Source organism: Arvicanthis niloticus, chromosome 5, assembly GCF_011762505.2.
Source record: "Arvicanthis niloticus isolate mArvNil1 chromosome 5, mArvNil1.pat.X, whole genome shotgun sequence".
In the NCBI taxonomy this organism is placed as follows: domain Eukaryota; kingdom Metazoa; phylum Chordata; class Mammalia; order Rodentia; family Muridae; genus Arvicanthis; species Arvicanthis niloticus.
The window spans coordinates 17,524,272-17,540,572 of record NC_047662.1 but is presented as its reverse complement, the minus strand read 5'-3'; the positions used below and the strand labels follow the sequence as shown (position 1 = coordinate 17,540,572).

Below are 16,301 nucleotides of genomic sequence, written 5' to 3'. Positions count from 1 at the left end.
TTACTACCCTGACCTACTCAGCATAAAAGGTGAGGCGTTTCAGAGCTAGCTGTCAATTTTAGGAGAGAAGGCATAAACACAGGGGGTAAACAACTCAAGTTTACTGTCAAAAAACAAAAATAAAGCTTTAAAATTTTATACCAAAATGTGTTAGATGTTGATGTCACATCCTCACTTCTAAATACCTGCAAAGTAAGAGACGGAGGAAAATAACAACCTTCAGGCTCACTTGTGAAGGGTTTTGTTTGTTTAATACATCTGAAAAGAATTCATATACAAAGAGTTGAGACACAAGAAAGCATCGGTTCAGCACTAACGAATCCACAAGATCAGGACTGGGGAAGGAGATTACCTAAACATTTTTAAAAACTGGAACCTGCAAACAAAATAATCTGATAGAGTCTCTATTAACACTTATAAAGAGTCATGAGGCTCTCACCATTTTTCTTGAGAGCTTCAGCCAGTTCAAAGGTTCCTCATAGGCATGGAAGAAAAAAGGGGATAGCCCTGACTGGTCCCCATGTTGGTTAAAAGTATGCTCCCCACCCCTCACGCTCATAGCTTCTAATGAAGCAGGCTTGTAACCTCATCACCTGAGAGGAGATGGCAATCATCAGTAACGATGTGCTTCCTAACACCATCCCGTAAGGAACCCTGGGTACCAGGTCTTCAGCTGAATCTAGGAACGCTACAGTGAGTTGTGAATCTATGCTAAGCATATAAGAAAATGACTGACAGGGGCAAAAGAACTTCTTTTTTTAATTAGGAACTCAATCCATTTGGTGTATTTCAAAAGGTGCAATACTTTTTTTTCATTTATCAATGAAAGAAGTTAGAAATTATCCCCCCCCCCCAATATCAGTAAATGTCAAACAAATACCCTTGAAAGTCACAGTCACACATAGAGTGCATCCTAGAAAGAGGGGCAAGACAGCTTCCACCCACCTTCATGAGCTTCATCAAAGACTGGATCCACTTAAGGGTGGAGAGAAAAGGCAACTTTCAAGAAGGAGCACGTTATTAAACGAGGCATTTCCATACTCCTTCCTAAGAGCACCAGGTGGGGACATATTTGCTAAACTACACCTAGGGAGTGGAATGTGGAAATAATCTGTCCTCCTCCCCCACAGGCTGTCCTCTGGTTAACAAATTTTAAAATACAAGTCTAAGAAACAACCCCATACACACCCCAAAAGGAGAGAAGGGTTGAGGAAAAACAAAACGAAAACAAAAGACACTAAGATGCCCCAGATTACTCTCCAAAATGGAACCAGGGAGCAGCTTTGACAATTTGAATTAGTCTGTTACAGTCAACACAAGCATGCCTTGCTTTTAAACAAAACGTTTGTGGGGATTTTTGCTGTTTTTTTTTTTTTTTTTTAAAAACAAGGAAAACAAAAACTAGCACTCATTGCTTTTCAGACAATACATAATTATTCAAAATTAACTATTACTGGAAGGGCAAGGGGGGCCATACTAATGGGCCTTGTCTCACATGAGTGCACGTGGGTAGGTGCAGGGCGTTTGTCATTATTGCAGAAACAAATTTTAATTTTTAATCTTTAGTTTGATTTAAACATTGCTTTTAGTATGATGACAACACCAGCTGTGCAGAAAGGGCTCTGGAGACGCGTTCATAGCAGCACACACCTGCGGCTCTTCTTCGGTTCTGGAGGCTCCAGGGCAGCCAATATTGCTTCATCAAACACATTCTTTAGGCCTTTCTGAAAAGGGGTAGAAAGAAGAAATGGGCAATCTGATTTTCAGTATCACAACAGAACTGGAGTTCATGTTTAAAACAGTCAAACCCCAAAGACAGTGGGCAAACAAAGAAACATTAATAACCCTGAAACCCAACCTAATAATTTTGCTTCACTCAGTTGTCTTGTCAGAGTACAGGAGGGATTCAGCAATGCTGGCACAGATGAGCAGATTCTTAAGTGGTCCTCTGAGATATTCTTTGCAAACCAATATATGTCACAAGAAGCAAACAAGCACATGTCATTTGCTCATTCGATGAGTCGTGTTATGTGTGGCTAGAACATTTTACATAGGAAACAAGGGAAGCAGTTCTGCATTCAAATGGAACAGCAGCATGTGAAACAGAGAATACACCTGGGCAGCATCCATGTTGTATGAAAGGCAGGGAGTGGGTAGCAAGGGTATGGCAGCTGTAAATATAATCACCTTGACCTCCCTTTATCCCACTAATTAGACAAAGCCAGGGGGATTCAAGGAAGCAGAGGTGGGTACCTGATACAAGACTGAAGTTAGAGCCAGTTATTGCAATAAGAATAAAGCTTCACCAGGCATTTATACAAACAATTGTATATTTTTAATTTCAAAATGTAAAGATAACCACAACTGTATGTTTCCCTCACAACAATAGAATCAAAAGCAGGAAAATATAAAGGCAGTAGCTTTACATTTCAGTATCAGCAAACCTTAAGTCAACTGTTAAATGGGTGCTAAGATTAGGAGATAATGTGTAACAATGCAGTAAGCAGATACATGGATACCTTCCCCATCCCAGAAGGACAAACACTCCACCTACAGCACAAACAGCCAAAGCAAGAGCAACACAGAGTTTCACTGCACACAGGAAAACCATGAGAATCCTCCCTTCCCCGTTACACTCTACTAGCAAGTCAACCCTTTTCATAGTGTGTCATGCAATTACAATTAACAATCATTAGAGTAAAATGATGTTTAGTGATACTTTCTCCATCTAGAACTAACATCTAGAAGTGTTAAAACTCTTATTTTCTCCAAGAAGACATCATTCTTAATGCCAGACCACATTCCCTTTTGCAATAATATAATTCAAACCAAAAGCTCTGAGCATCAGGCAACTCAAGCAGCAGAAAGTTAAACAAGTCTAACGTGACTACTGATCACAAAAAAATACTCTAATTGCATTCATGATCAAAAATGAATACAGAGTTTGCTCTAAGGTGTTGAGTAAGAAGACGCAGAGGCTTTCAAACAGGATGGTTTTATTCCTTTGTTTTAAATGATCTTTCTACAGTAGTGGGACAGGAAGCAGCAGCAAAGAGGGGAAGGAGAAAACGGTTTAGAATATACAGCACTTCCTTTTGGGTTGAGTTTCCGGAGGCTCGAGGGCAGCTAGGATAGCCTCATCAAACACATTCTTCAGACCTCTCTACAAGACAGAGGGGAGGAGAGAGAATAGCAGCCAGGTTAGAGGATTAGAGAAACTAGCAGATAAAACAGCAGTCTGGATTAAAAGAGCTGAATTCACAGAAGCAATATGTTAAGGAAAGGAGAAACTAGAATGTTCATTCTTAAATGAGAGAGGATAGATAACTGGATAGAAATTTCAACTTAAAAAAGTTAATTAAGCAAGAAAAAATAGTGAAAATGCAATACGTTAATTTGTAAAAGAATCACATACTGAAACCTAGTATTACATTTTGGTTTAAAATCTCAAGAGAAAAAAATAATTATATAAACATAAGATAGATATTTTAGAAAAGTGAGATTCCCAACATTACTATTGATGATGACGATATCCTTTTTTTTTTTTTTTTTTTGAAAATAAATCTGTAAGAATTCCAGGCTTTTGTGAATTCAGCCCCTGAATAACTAAAGGGCACAAACAGCGACTAACAGGCATGCTACATGTTCAGTGACCTAGTTGGATGGGATTAATCAGGATTTAAAAGTCAGGTTTCCCAGACACTCAAGAGTATTTCCTATGCAACAGTAGCAGCAACCGTAAGGACTGGACCCCAGAAACAGCATGCACTTCAGGGACTGAGCAATGTTACTAGAGCAAGGAACCACCACCCAAATCATAAGGAAACAGAGAATGAGATCTCAGATGGGAGTCAGCAAGCAGTCCAATGCTTTCAGGCGTCTGCATGGGTCCAGCGCATGTAGCATGGAATGAAAACAGAACATCCTCACATCTAGAGACTAGACTTGAAATACACTTAAAGCTCCGCCAGAAACTCCAAGGATACTGCAATTCACAGCAGTAGAACCCTGAGCCCAGACAGATGGCTTACCCATGAGCCCACAGGTTTACCACTCAGAGCAGTTTCACACGTTTTTTAGGTCAGTTTGAGCTTAAGTAAAAAGGTCCCCCAAATCCCAGAACATAGCCCAGAACATAGTGGTGTCAGCCACTGAACTACCCAGTACCCCAGTCATTGCCTTCCTTGTACCCTACACACCCAGAGGAATCATATCCACACAATCCATTTGATACAAAAGAAATGAGAGAGCAATCAAAAAATAAGGCTCATACACATTTTCTTCTTTACTTCCTTTTCCCAGTAGAAATACTAGACTAATGCTAAAGTACTTCTGAAATCTACCCATGCATCTGTATGAATACTCACAGGCAAATACAAGAAGAAACCAGAGGGTGGGAGGGAAATACTTTGTAAAAACTATAATTGGGGGAAAAGGACTGTGAAAAAGTAGGGTATACTAGACTGAAGAAGGAACTCCTAGGCAGGTGAGATCGACTCAATCCCAGCACTCAGAAGGCAGACAGGAGAATCCTGAGCTTGAAGCCAACCTGAGCTACAAGTGAAATCTGTCTCAAGAGAGAGAGAGAGAGAGAGAGAGAGAGAGAAGAAAAAGAAATAAAAAAAGCTTTTTTAATAATTAAAAAGACAATATTTTCTTATTTACTTCGGGAAAAGATCAACAAGTGTCTTATAAAACAAAGCTAATCTTAGCTTCATACTATCTTGTCACATAAAATTTTAGCTATAAAGGAATTCACAAACTGAACCTGAAGCTTGAACGTCTACATATAACCACAAATCCCATTTTTCCATCTTCTACTGCTCTGACTTCTCCGAACTTCAGAATCTGGAAAGGAAAATGTTCCTCCTATATAACCCCCCATGCGTCCAGTTCTAAATGACTCAATAATACAATGGAAATCTTACATAAAGTGTCCAATTGTCTAAAACAAGCTTCACCAGCAACCTGAAACTGAGTCCATATGGTCTATTTAACTCTATTTCTCCAAAGCATCCCATATCTAAAGGAGAGAGAGCATGCCTCAGATACACGCTGCTGGGTTCCACAAACTTTCTCCCCACTACCTGCGCACAAGCGCACCTGTCTTCACCTCTCAGTCAGGGATAATACTAGAACACTATTTGGCTATTGTCTCAGTCTGTGCTGTAAGTGGTTAAGTTCTTGTGAAGTTTTAAATGTTTGCTTCTACAATGAGATCAACTGCTAAACTGAGCTAGGAGGATGTGGAACTAAGAAATTGATCCTTAAAATTACTCTGCAAAATCTAATTAAGCACAAAGGCTTTATGTTTAAATACACAACCAAGCAAAATGCTGAGAGCTTAAATTATGCATCCAGCCCTTCACACATTAAATCCCTCATAAAAATCTAACTATGTGTAATTGTACATATATTACTGACATATATTTGATCAAGAACCCAACAATATTAAAAAGTATTTTATATATTAGTAACCTCCATTTTCATTAGGCATTTATGTTGTGCCAATGCCAATCATTACCAAAATTCTTTCCTTTGTTCTACAACCACACTCAAAACCAGGAATGGGCAACGTTTGCTGAGTGACTATCAACCTGGCCGAATCCAGACATATCTGGGAACTAACCTCTTAGATATGCTTGTGGGGATGAACCTGATTACACTGATTACTGTGGGAAGAGCTATCTTAATTGTGGGTGGGACAATCCCCTGGTGAGGATTTGGGACTGGATAAGGATAAGTAAGTTGAGCGCTAGTACAAACTCTGCTCTTTTTGTAGACTGGATACAATGTGACCAGTGGCTGGAGCTCCAGCTACCTTGGCATTCTGCACATGATGGACTGTACTTTAACTGTGAGCCCAAATAAACCTTTCTCCTTTAAGTTGCTTCTGTCAGGATTATTTCGCTAGAACAAGAGGAAGAGGACCTAAGACAAAGTGCTATAAAGCTACAGGAGACTGAACTGCACACATGCTTGTTCTCACTCACTGCTCCCTGAAGTCAGTTCCAAGATTTCTAGATACATCATTCAAAAATGGCCAGAGGAAAAAAATCCGTAAGGGAAATAATGCCCTTAGAAACACAGGACACTGGAGGTAACATATATTTTTTCGGACTATGGCAAAAATAGCCCACAGAGTAGCGTCCTTTGACTCACAAACTGCACTTAATTCTGTCCCAGTTAAATATCCCTAGAAATTATGTGGTATCATTTATCAAAACTAGAAAGGAGGAAAAATTTAAGTATCTAAAATGAGATCGGGAGAGAGGGATGGGGAGAAGGTAAAGGAGATTGGGGGGAAGAAGGAGAAAAGAAGGGAGGGAGGGAGGGAGGGAGGGAGGGAGGGAGGGAGGGAGGGAGGGAAGAGAGGGAGGGAGGGAGGGAACAAGCAAACACATCTGAACCTCACCTGACAGTTTACTGACATCATCTTGACAGCTTACAGACACTTCCACTGGGCTCCTCCCAGGGACCTAGCATTAACATCAGGTATGGGCTGCATATAATAGGCTTTCAACCAGTCATGTGATTTCATCATCTTCGGATGATTACATGGTATAAAGCAACAATTAAAAAACTTCTTAGTCCTAATGAATTCTCTGTTTATTACTGTATCTCCTTTTAGATTAAGAAAGTAACAAGTCTCAAATACTTTAAGTTGGTACAGATTTTTATTATGATAGAATATTATATTAACATACTATACATCCGTGATTCAGCCCTGGTTTAAAATACTCTTTAGATGGTGATTCAAAGATGATTTATTCTCTGAATGAAAATTCAAGGTTATAAAGGTCTGCTCAGATTAACAAAAGCTAACTTAAGATGTTGCTATCTACTGCCCGCTTGTTTCTGACTGGTCTTGTATGCGTGAATAAATGCAGTTTCTTTCTCCTGCTGCCAGCTGCCTAGGCTCACTCAATTCATGTCTTGGTTTTCTGGCCACTGGATCTAATATAACAGGGATTCAGATGTTATTTAAATGTGGACAATATTAAAGTTGTTTTATACTGTTCTCCTGCTGGTTTATACTCTTCTACTTCATTGCTGGCTCTAAAAATGGGTTACCACTCACCCTTTCTCAGACCCAGGCATGTTTTTAAAGTCCAGGGTAAAAAACAGGATCACTGACTTATAAATTATCGGATATGGATAAAACTCATAACCAGGGTTAGTAATTGAAAGTTTGTACTTAGATAATGTGACATGATTCCATTCTGGGATATAAACAACACATGGCTGCTTGCCATCTGTGCTATGGGATAAAGGCTTCACTGCCATCCTAAGAGTCGCAAGCAACACATGACATGAGTTAACCAAAGAAAAAGGTCACCAAGGATGCTTTTATGTTCTATAAAGATTCACCACATAAAGATCAGAAAAGTGCCCTGTCTCTTTATAAACTATGTTTATAGATTTACAAATTTTATTTTGATACTAGAAGAGCTTCAATTCAAAATCGTGACTTTTAAATCTAAACTTAACAGGGATAAAACACAAAGTCCTAGTCTTGGGAAGTTACTAAATTATTGTAAACTGTTAAGGATAATTAAGAAATGCAAGTTGATAGTCAGTAACCTTATAAATGACCAAATTCTTTAATGTGCTTGAAAATATATTTGAAGTCTTGCTATGAATTGATGTAGTTAATTACAAGATTAAGCTTTACTTAGCCCGTTTTATGTTTGCAAGGTACAGTTTAGAGCAGATAACTGAAAACAGACAAAGATCGTTTAACTCAGATATGCTTCATGGGTACTAGCCCTCAAGCCTGTCAGAGACCTGCTGAATATGGTATTTAATATGCTTAAACTTATTATGACAGTGACTCCCAAATCCTAACAGTGACACACAACCCACCTCTGCAAGTTCTTCAAGATACAGGCACAATGACAAAGGACTCCACCTGAATTGTAGTACACTAACCAGTGGGCAAACTGCTCCAATGCCTTGCCCATAGGGCCCAGCCTAAACTGTGGACAAACAAAACACTGGAAAACTGATTGCTATGTGTTGCTGAAGAAAAGATGAAGTCTCTCCCATGTTCCTCCTCCACAAAAAAAGGTGTCTCATCTTCTGGCCTAATGGCCAAAGACTGCCTCTAACCACAGTGCCATAGTGACCATAGGAATCTGGGACAACTGTCTAGATAACGAACTACAGACTAGTCTCTGTCATTTTCATTGATAGGAATGCCATTCAGATTACAATGTTTCCTTCTCAGGTCTCTGATCACACTGACAGCTAAACTAACTGCAGCTTGACAGCTAGAGAACATCAGGCTACTAGCTCTTTACCCACTGTGTTAGTTCATTGGTCATTTCATTAGTTAGTTAAAACTACTAAGTCTCTTATTAAGAAAACAAACATGTCTACCTAGTTCACAGACTTCATGTTCAAAGACAAACAGGTTTCAGATATAACTTTTTACTGTTCTTTTATGTAAAGCAACTCACTTTACAAAGTGACTACTCCCAGGAATCAACCATTGTCTCATGGTAAGTAATTGGATAGAAAAAAGATGTAAAGTTTATATAAGGTCTGAGATAGGAAAGCTTCTTAAGTTATGAGGATCTAAGAATGTGTTTTAGGCACTAAGGTGTTTTAAGGTTGATAGATGCAAGTGAAAGCTTAAATGGTGTTAAGAAAGTGATCAAGGAATGAAAACTGCTTCAGATTTCTCCCCCTCACTATGCTACTGTTGTATTAGAACCTCAAAAGTTCAGAGTCCTAATACCGATCAATGGAATTCTGGTAAGTTATTAATCTAATTTTGGTAAAGCCTTCCACTATATGATTCACCAACACAGTCACAAGCTCAAGATTTTAAAATTTCTCTGGTTGTCAATTTTAAGCATAGACTTAAAAGTATTTCTCACTGTGCTAAATCTATGTACACCCAGTCTTCTGGAGAGAGGGAAGAAGCCTCTCTCTCACAGTCTGTTGTCATACTGAAAACCCAGATCAAGTGATCTGGTTTTGCCCTTTCTGCTCTACAGAAGGTTTCTGTCTTCTCTAAGCTCACCTTAAAGAGTGTTCATGCTTTTAACACAAAATCAGTTCCCAGGCCTCTACTATGACACAAAGATTTGTGTCTACTGCCTTTCTCTACAACTCGGATGTCAGTATAGATTACAAACAGTGGTAATTGCTAACATGTCTAAAATTTACCTTTTTGTAAACTTAAAGATTATTGTAAGCTTTAAAGAACGCACTTGGATCTACCTCTCGTGGGTCAAATGGACTAGATAAGCATCCCTGTCAATCATAGCCTACTGCCTACTCCCGGGGTGAGATTCCTTCCCCTTTCCCTCATTTGGGGAATCAAGTTTCAAATGTACAGTCAAGAATAAATTTTCTCCCTAACCTACTTAACTTTATCTTCTGCTTCTATATATAATATACATAAAATTATAAAAATAAAGGAATAATAATATAGGGAGATGTGTGTATATGTGTGTGTGTGTTTTCATTCCAGTATCCTGCCAAGTCCAGGTGTTTCCTCAGAATCTGTATCCAGGACAGCTCCAAAACAGTTCCCCACAGGTGCTCCAGTCCAGCCTCACAGGCTGCCTCAGCTGAGCCTGCACTTTCCTAACTGCAAACAGTCCCACAGGTCCCAACCATCAAACGGCCAAGCTCTCACACAACTTGACCAGCATCCCAATTTCTTAGGCTCCCCAAAGATGACATCACCCACATCAGCAGGAAGTAGTCTAGAGAATGCAAGGCCCTCACTTCTGCTCCACCATCACTCCTTCCTAGTTCCTCATTTTTAATTAAACAAAAAGGGAAGAATGTTAGCTTACAGACAATTCCATTAGGCTCCTCCCAGAGACCTACCAACAGCTTACATCATCTTCTGTGGCCATCACCTGCAGCCACTAGGTGCGGCCCACTGCCACCACCACCCTACTTAATGCATGTTCTCATGCATACTTAATGCATGGTCTCTCTCCCCTTTCTGTCCTCAGAGCCCCTTTCTCTCCCTCTCTCCCCCTCTCTTTCTACCCTCATGGCTCACTCGATGCCTCTACCCTTTCCCAGGTCCTCATAAACCCCAGATCTGTTGCATGTCATAACTACTCAGTGGCCCACCGTGCCATGCCCCCCCCCCCATAGTACCCCCTCACTGCATTATCCTCCCTAACACTCCAACTCATTCAGCAAAAGTACAACATGGGGGTAGGCAATGCAGACCTTTTAAGAGACTAACCGATCTCTCCATAAACACAGTCTTCTCAGAAAACACCACACTGAGGCCAGGCATGTTCTTCCTGAGTATTACTGCTGAACACCACCTCACAAAGTCAGGCTTGGTGGTGCAATTCTGTAACCCCAGGATTCAAAAGGCTGAGGCAAGACTGCCACAAATTCAGCTCTAGTCTGGGCTACAAAACAAGTACAAGGTTAGCCTGGGCTACATAGCAAATCAGAAAAAGAAAAGAGGGGGCTGGAAAGATGACTCAGTGCCTAACAGTGCTTCCTTCTCTTCCTGAGTTACATTCCCAGCAACCATGACAGGTTGTTACTCGTGTAATGTCGATGAGTGCAAGTGTAAAGGTCTGAGGATGTGAATGATTTTGTAACTTGTCTGGTGTAAGAAAGTGATTTAAAGTATATAAATCAAGTTGGAGAGGTCTGAGGAAGTGACTTAAGGTATGTGACAAATAAGAAATGTTTCAGATTTCTTTACTGCTCACTATGCTATTGTTATATTAAGACTTCAAAACTTCAGAGTTGTAACATGAATCAATGGAGTTCTGATAAGCTACTGATCTAGCCCTGATGCAGCACTACTATGCTCATAGGCCCAGGCTCAGATGTTTCACTTTCTTTTGGTTGTTTTCCAAATATAGACTTAAAAGTGTTCCTCATTGTGCTGAAAACATCTTCGGCTTAGAGACACTTATTAACTGTTTTTCTATATTGAGGACTTTGGTGTAGATTACAAAAAGCAATAATGTTAATTTACCTAAAACTTTTATCTTTTTGTAAACTTTGTAAAATTCATATAAGCTTTAGGAAATTGACACTTAGATCCACAATCACAGGTCAAACAGACTCCAAATAAGTATTCCTGTCAATCAACAGCTTACGTGTTCCTGCCTACTACTGCCTATCTCTTGAGAGTGAGGTCTGTCCTTCCTCTGGTCTTGGGACTCCTCCCATCCCCATCAACCCCACTCAGGACCACAGGCCTGGAAGTTTCAAGTGTATATCCAAGAAAAAGATTTTCCCCTAAGCTCCTTATCTTTACAATCTATTTTGAGTCTATATGTGTCCCCACCAACTTCCAATCAAGTGCAGAATGTAAACTGCTCCAAACATGCCACATGGGTGGTCCTTTAGAATCAGCAAGCCCTGTGTTTGCTGAAATCCGATGGAAACTATCTGACTTGAGCACCTGCTTTAGTCCAGCATTCCAGACTGTTCGAAGCATCCTAACTTCCCTCACCTCCCAGCCTTAAACAGGCATCCCAGTCTTCCTGAGCCCTGACAACAATGTCTTAATTTCAGCTAAGAAGCAGTTACAGAAGAGATTACATTGCCCCTATCATAAACAAAAGGCTGGAATGTCAGGGCCATATTCTGACAGTTGGACAAAAGTCCTCATTCCTCAGGAAGCCATTTCCTTATCTCCTGCAGAAGGGACAAATGGCTACCTATGGTGCCTATTAGCATGCCCAAGTGCATGCTGGCCTCCAGGCTCTATTACATATTTCAGAGTCCATGCTGGTATCCTAGCTCTCCTCATCCACTCCTTACCCTAAACTTCTCCAACGCAGAAGCCCCCATCCCATCCCATCCCATCCCATCCCACCCCAGCTTCTCATTCCCTTCTATTTAAGCCCTCTCTTGGTCCTCCTCTCTCTTCTTCCTTCAAACCCCCACCACCACCATGGCCAAGTCCAGTTTTCTGGCCATGTTCGGTCTATTTTCTCTCTCTTCTCTGGATTCTTCCTGATGTCTCTCCCTCATATCTACAAATAAAAACCTTCCCCTCAACTATACCTTGGAATGGTCATGTCAGTTTATATATTCTGCAGAACTACACTCACACAGTATACAGTCACAAATTCTTAAGGGAAAAAAAGAAAAAATAAAAGGAAAGAACATCTGTATCCTAATGCTCAAAACAACCGACTACACAAAGACATGGGTTCCAGAGCCCTTACCTGTGTGAGGGCGGAGCACTCCACATACTTGACAGCCTTCAGATCCCTCGCCAGCTTTTCAGCAGTCTCAGGAGTAATAGGCTTCTGTTTGTTCTTGGCAAGTTTCTCAATAGTAGAGGGGTCATCTCTGAGATCAATTTGGGTCCCAACAAGCAAGAAAGGAGTCTTTGGACAGTGATGAGTTATCTCAGGCACCCACTAAAAGCAAGGTTTTAAAATGCTGTGTTAATCCACAAGCCACTGAAACTATAACAGGGCAACAGAAAATCTGTGCAGGTTTCAAAGGACAGAACCTAGAATCTGACTTACCTTTTCTTTCACATTTTCAAATGAGGATGGAGAGACCACTGAGAAACATACTAGAAAAACATCTGTCTGTGGATAACTTAGCGGTCGTAGTCTGTCATAATCCTCTTGCCCTAAAGAAAAAGTTAGAGAGGTTGGCAATTGAAATTTGGTATCCTTATGACATTAAAAGCAGGTCAAGGGCTAAGGCTATAGCTCTTTAGTATGTAGAGTGATAACCTAGCATGGATACAGCCCTGGATTCAATCGCTATACCACATTAAAACCAGGCATGGTTGGCACAAGCCAATAATCTCCACACTAGGGAGACACAGGCAGGAAGGTTAAGTGTGACCATGAGATCATATATCAAAAAAATTGTCAAAGATGGGCATGGACAAGCTAGCAAGATCACTCGGTGGTAAAGATGGTGGCTGCCATGCCTAACAACCTGAGTTCAGTCCCCTGGAAACTGATGGTGAAAGAAGAAAACCAGTGAAAGAAGAAAACCAATCTCCCAAGTTTAGGCTCTTGACCTCCACATACACATGCTATGGCATGTGCTTCCACATAAATAAACAAACAAACAAACAAATGTAATTTAAAAGGAAAAAAATGGAGATAGTGTGCATGCTCATATGCCTAGCACTCAGGAAGCAGAGGCAGGAGATCACAAATTTGGGGTCAGCCTAGTCTACAAACCAAGCTCCAAGACAGCCAAAGCAAAGGTATGGCTTAGTGATATGCTATCTGGATAATACTCTCTGTGCTGATTCGATTTATATATGCTACTAACTTAAACAACAAGAAAACTGACATATTACTTTACTTTTGTTTTTATTTTTTAGTTCTTTACTAATAACCCAGTAATGATGTAACAAAAATAAACTATTACTACAGGTGTGGCAGGTGTGGTTTTTAAAAAATCATATTTACTGATGGCTACATAAAGATCACAGTGAGACCACCTAACAAAATACTCTACCGAAGGCATCCACTATCTATAATAACTACCAAACTAAGTCCAATGCTTGGTCCATAGTTGCGTGTTAAAGCCAATATCTGTAACTGGAAAAGCCTTGAAAAAATGAACTTGACAAAATTGAAAGCTATGTAAAAAGAATAAAATACTTAGGAATTAGACAAAGGTGAAAGAATCACAAAATAAAAATGGCAAAAACTGCTGAACATAAGAAGCCCTAAGAAATGGAAAGACATCCTATGCTCATGAGGGATGATAAAGATATCAAAAATGAATGAATGAATGAATGAATGAATGAACAAACAAACATTCTATCTTGGTAGGATGTCTTAAAGGGAAAAAAAAAAAAAAAAAAAAAGAACCATGATCTGGATGAGAGAATAATAATTTGAAAGCTAAGAGTTAACCAAAGCCAGGTGGTGGTGGCGCATGCCTTTAATCCCAGCACTTGGGAGGCAGAGGCAGGCAGATTTCTGAGTTCGAGGCCAGCCTGGTCTACAGAGTGAGTTCCAGGACAGCCAAAGCTACACAGAGAAACCCTGCCTCGAAAAACCAAAAAGTTAACCAAATCACAAAGGTATCTAATTTATTTAAAAAAAAAAAAAAAAAAAAAAGGCAGAGGGCTTAGCATTTCTCCAAAGAAAATATAACCTTCATGCATTATTGACAGGAACATAAAACAGCTACTAAAGAACATAAATTCCTAAAATAGCTCAAAACAGAACTTCCACACTATTCAGCAACTCTACTTACAGCTACACAGAGCTAAAAGAACTGGAAGCAGGGTCCAAAGAAGGATTTGTCCATCTATGTTCACAGCAACATTACTAACAAATAAAACAGAAGCAGTTCACTGCACCAGTATTTGTAATAGCTTAAAATTGGAACTAAATGCACCAGTTCATACGTGAACAAACAACTATGCTGTATTCAGTCAGCAGGATAGAGCATAACAACAAAAAGAATCAACTGCATCTATATAAGAATGGCTCTCACAGGTCAAATATAAATAAATGATTCATAAGAAATCCCAGAAGAGTAAAATAACAGAAACCTAGAAGTCCATCTATGGCTGCCAAGGCCAAAAAAAAATCTGTAAAAGCACAAGCAGAATTTTAAGATATTAAAAATCAGATAAATGGACAGATATAGATATGGACGGACAGATAAAATAGACAACGGTAGCTATGTTGATTATGGTGTAAGTCAATAAAATTCATCAAACCGCTGGGCAGTGGTGGCGCACGCCTTTAATCCCAGCACTTGGGAGGCAGAGGCAGGTGGATTTCTGAGTTCGAGGCCAGCCTGGTCTACAGAGTGAGTTCCAGGACAGCCAGGACTACACAGGGAAACCCTGTCTCGAAAACAAAACAAAAAAAAAAAAAAAAAAAAAAAAAAAAAAAATCATCAAACCTAACACCAAAATAAATTTTATTGTTAACTCAGTAACTTTTTAGCTGGGCATACCTGTAATCCCAGCAGTCAGAAGACTGAAGCAGAAAGATTTTATATTCAAAACTAACTTGGACTACATAAGGATACTGTCTCAAAAACATAAAATTAAAAAAAAAAAATTAAATTAAAAAAAAACTTTTGAAGAACAGTTTTTAAATGCTTACAACTGGCCAGGTGTGGTGGCACATGACTTTAATGCCAGTACTTGGGAAGCAAAAGCAAACAGATCTGTGAGTTCAAAGCCAGCCTGATCCCATAAAGAGTTCCAAGATAGCAAGGCCACAGTGAGATCCTGTTTTATTTTTTCTTCGTTTTCTTTATGTTTAAAAGACTACACAGAGAAAAATGAAGATGTATACCCAATGTTAAAAACAAATTGGAAATACTTTAGATAGCTGATAAAAGGGGGGGCAGTGCTCTCAGCTAAATGTTGTTTATGTGTAGCAAGACATTCTCAGACATTCTCAACATCTGCATTATACAAACAAAATATACTACATAAATCTTCTAATGAAACAACCATCCTAATAAATAAATACCAAGTTTATAGCCTTGGTCATATTTACTCAACTAAGATTATTTCATTTCATGGTCTTACATAGCCCAACCTGGCCTTAAATTTGCTATAAGACCTTGAGTTTCTGATCTTCCTGCTTCTGCCCAGGACTGCTGTGATTACAGACAGAACAAACTTAAGTAGCAATGCTGGAGATTGAATCAGGGACCTCGTGCGTACAAGGGGAGTATATAACAAACATTACATCCCCAGTCCCCAGTTGTTGTGAGATCTGAACAACGAAGTGAAGAAAACGATTAGCAGACGTATTTTCTGAGCTCATCTCCTGAAGTCTCTTTCCAGCCTCCAAACCCACTGGAGTTTGCCTAAGGATTCTCTGACTATACTGTATCTTCTTTCACACACCCAGAATACTCCAACTCCTACTAGCCATCCAGAGTCAAGAGAAGAGAGAGAGGAGAGGGAAGGAGAGGCAGGTAAATAAGACAGGCAGGCAGGCAAGTTTTTTTTGAGACAGGGGCTCTCTCTACAGCCCTGACTGTCCTGGAACTCACTATGTAGACCAGACTGGCCTCAAACTCAGAGGTCCCACCTTGCCTCCCGGGCGCTGGAATTAAAGGTGTGCGCTACCATTCCGACAACAATCATTATATTCAACCCTGCTTAACTATTAACAAAAGATAAATGATTTACTGATATTCTAACTTCATAGTGTCCAAAACACACCCAGTAGCAGCAACTGTTACAGTTACAGACCAAAATATTATGAGACATTAAGTTTTCACCTGCAGTATCAAAAAGTCCAAGAGTGTATGGCTCTCCACCAATCATAACTGTGACTGCATAGTTGTCAAAAACCTAAAAACAAAACAAAGAA

General features: G+C 39.7%; 1 protein-coding gene across 2 annotated transcripts in view; it reads right to left on the bottom strand.

Annotated features, from left to right (window-relative positions):
* Nucleotides 1-229: 229 nt before the first annotated feature.
* The window catches only part of Cdc42 (cell division cycle 42), a 41,697-nt gene continuing 25,625 nt past the window's right edge, over nucleotides 230-16,301 (bottom strand). The window contains exons 3-6 of one of the 2 annotated variants that reach the window (XM_034502103.2): nucleotides 16,210-16,282; nucleotides 12,495-12,604; nucleotides 12,186-12,383; nucleotides 230-3,163 (exon numbers count right to left, since the gene is read on the bottom strand). In XM_034502103.2, coding sequence (XP_034357994.1) covers nucleotides 3,074-3,163; nucleotides 12,186-12,383; nucleotides 12,495-12,604; nucleotides 16,210-16,282 — 471 coding nt within the window. In that variant the 3' untranslated portion in view covers nucleotides 230-3,073. The remainder of the gene's footprint in view (nucleotides 3,164-12,185; nucleotides 12,384-12,494; nucleotides 12,605-16,209; nucleotides 16,283-16,301) is intronic. The other variant, XM_034502102.2, reaches the window with a different exon arrangement.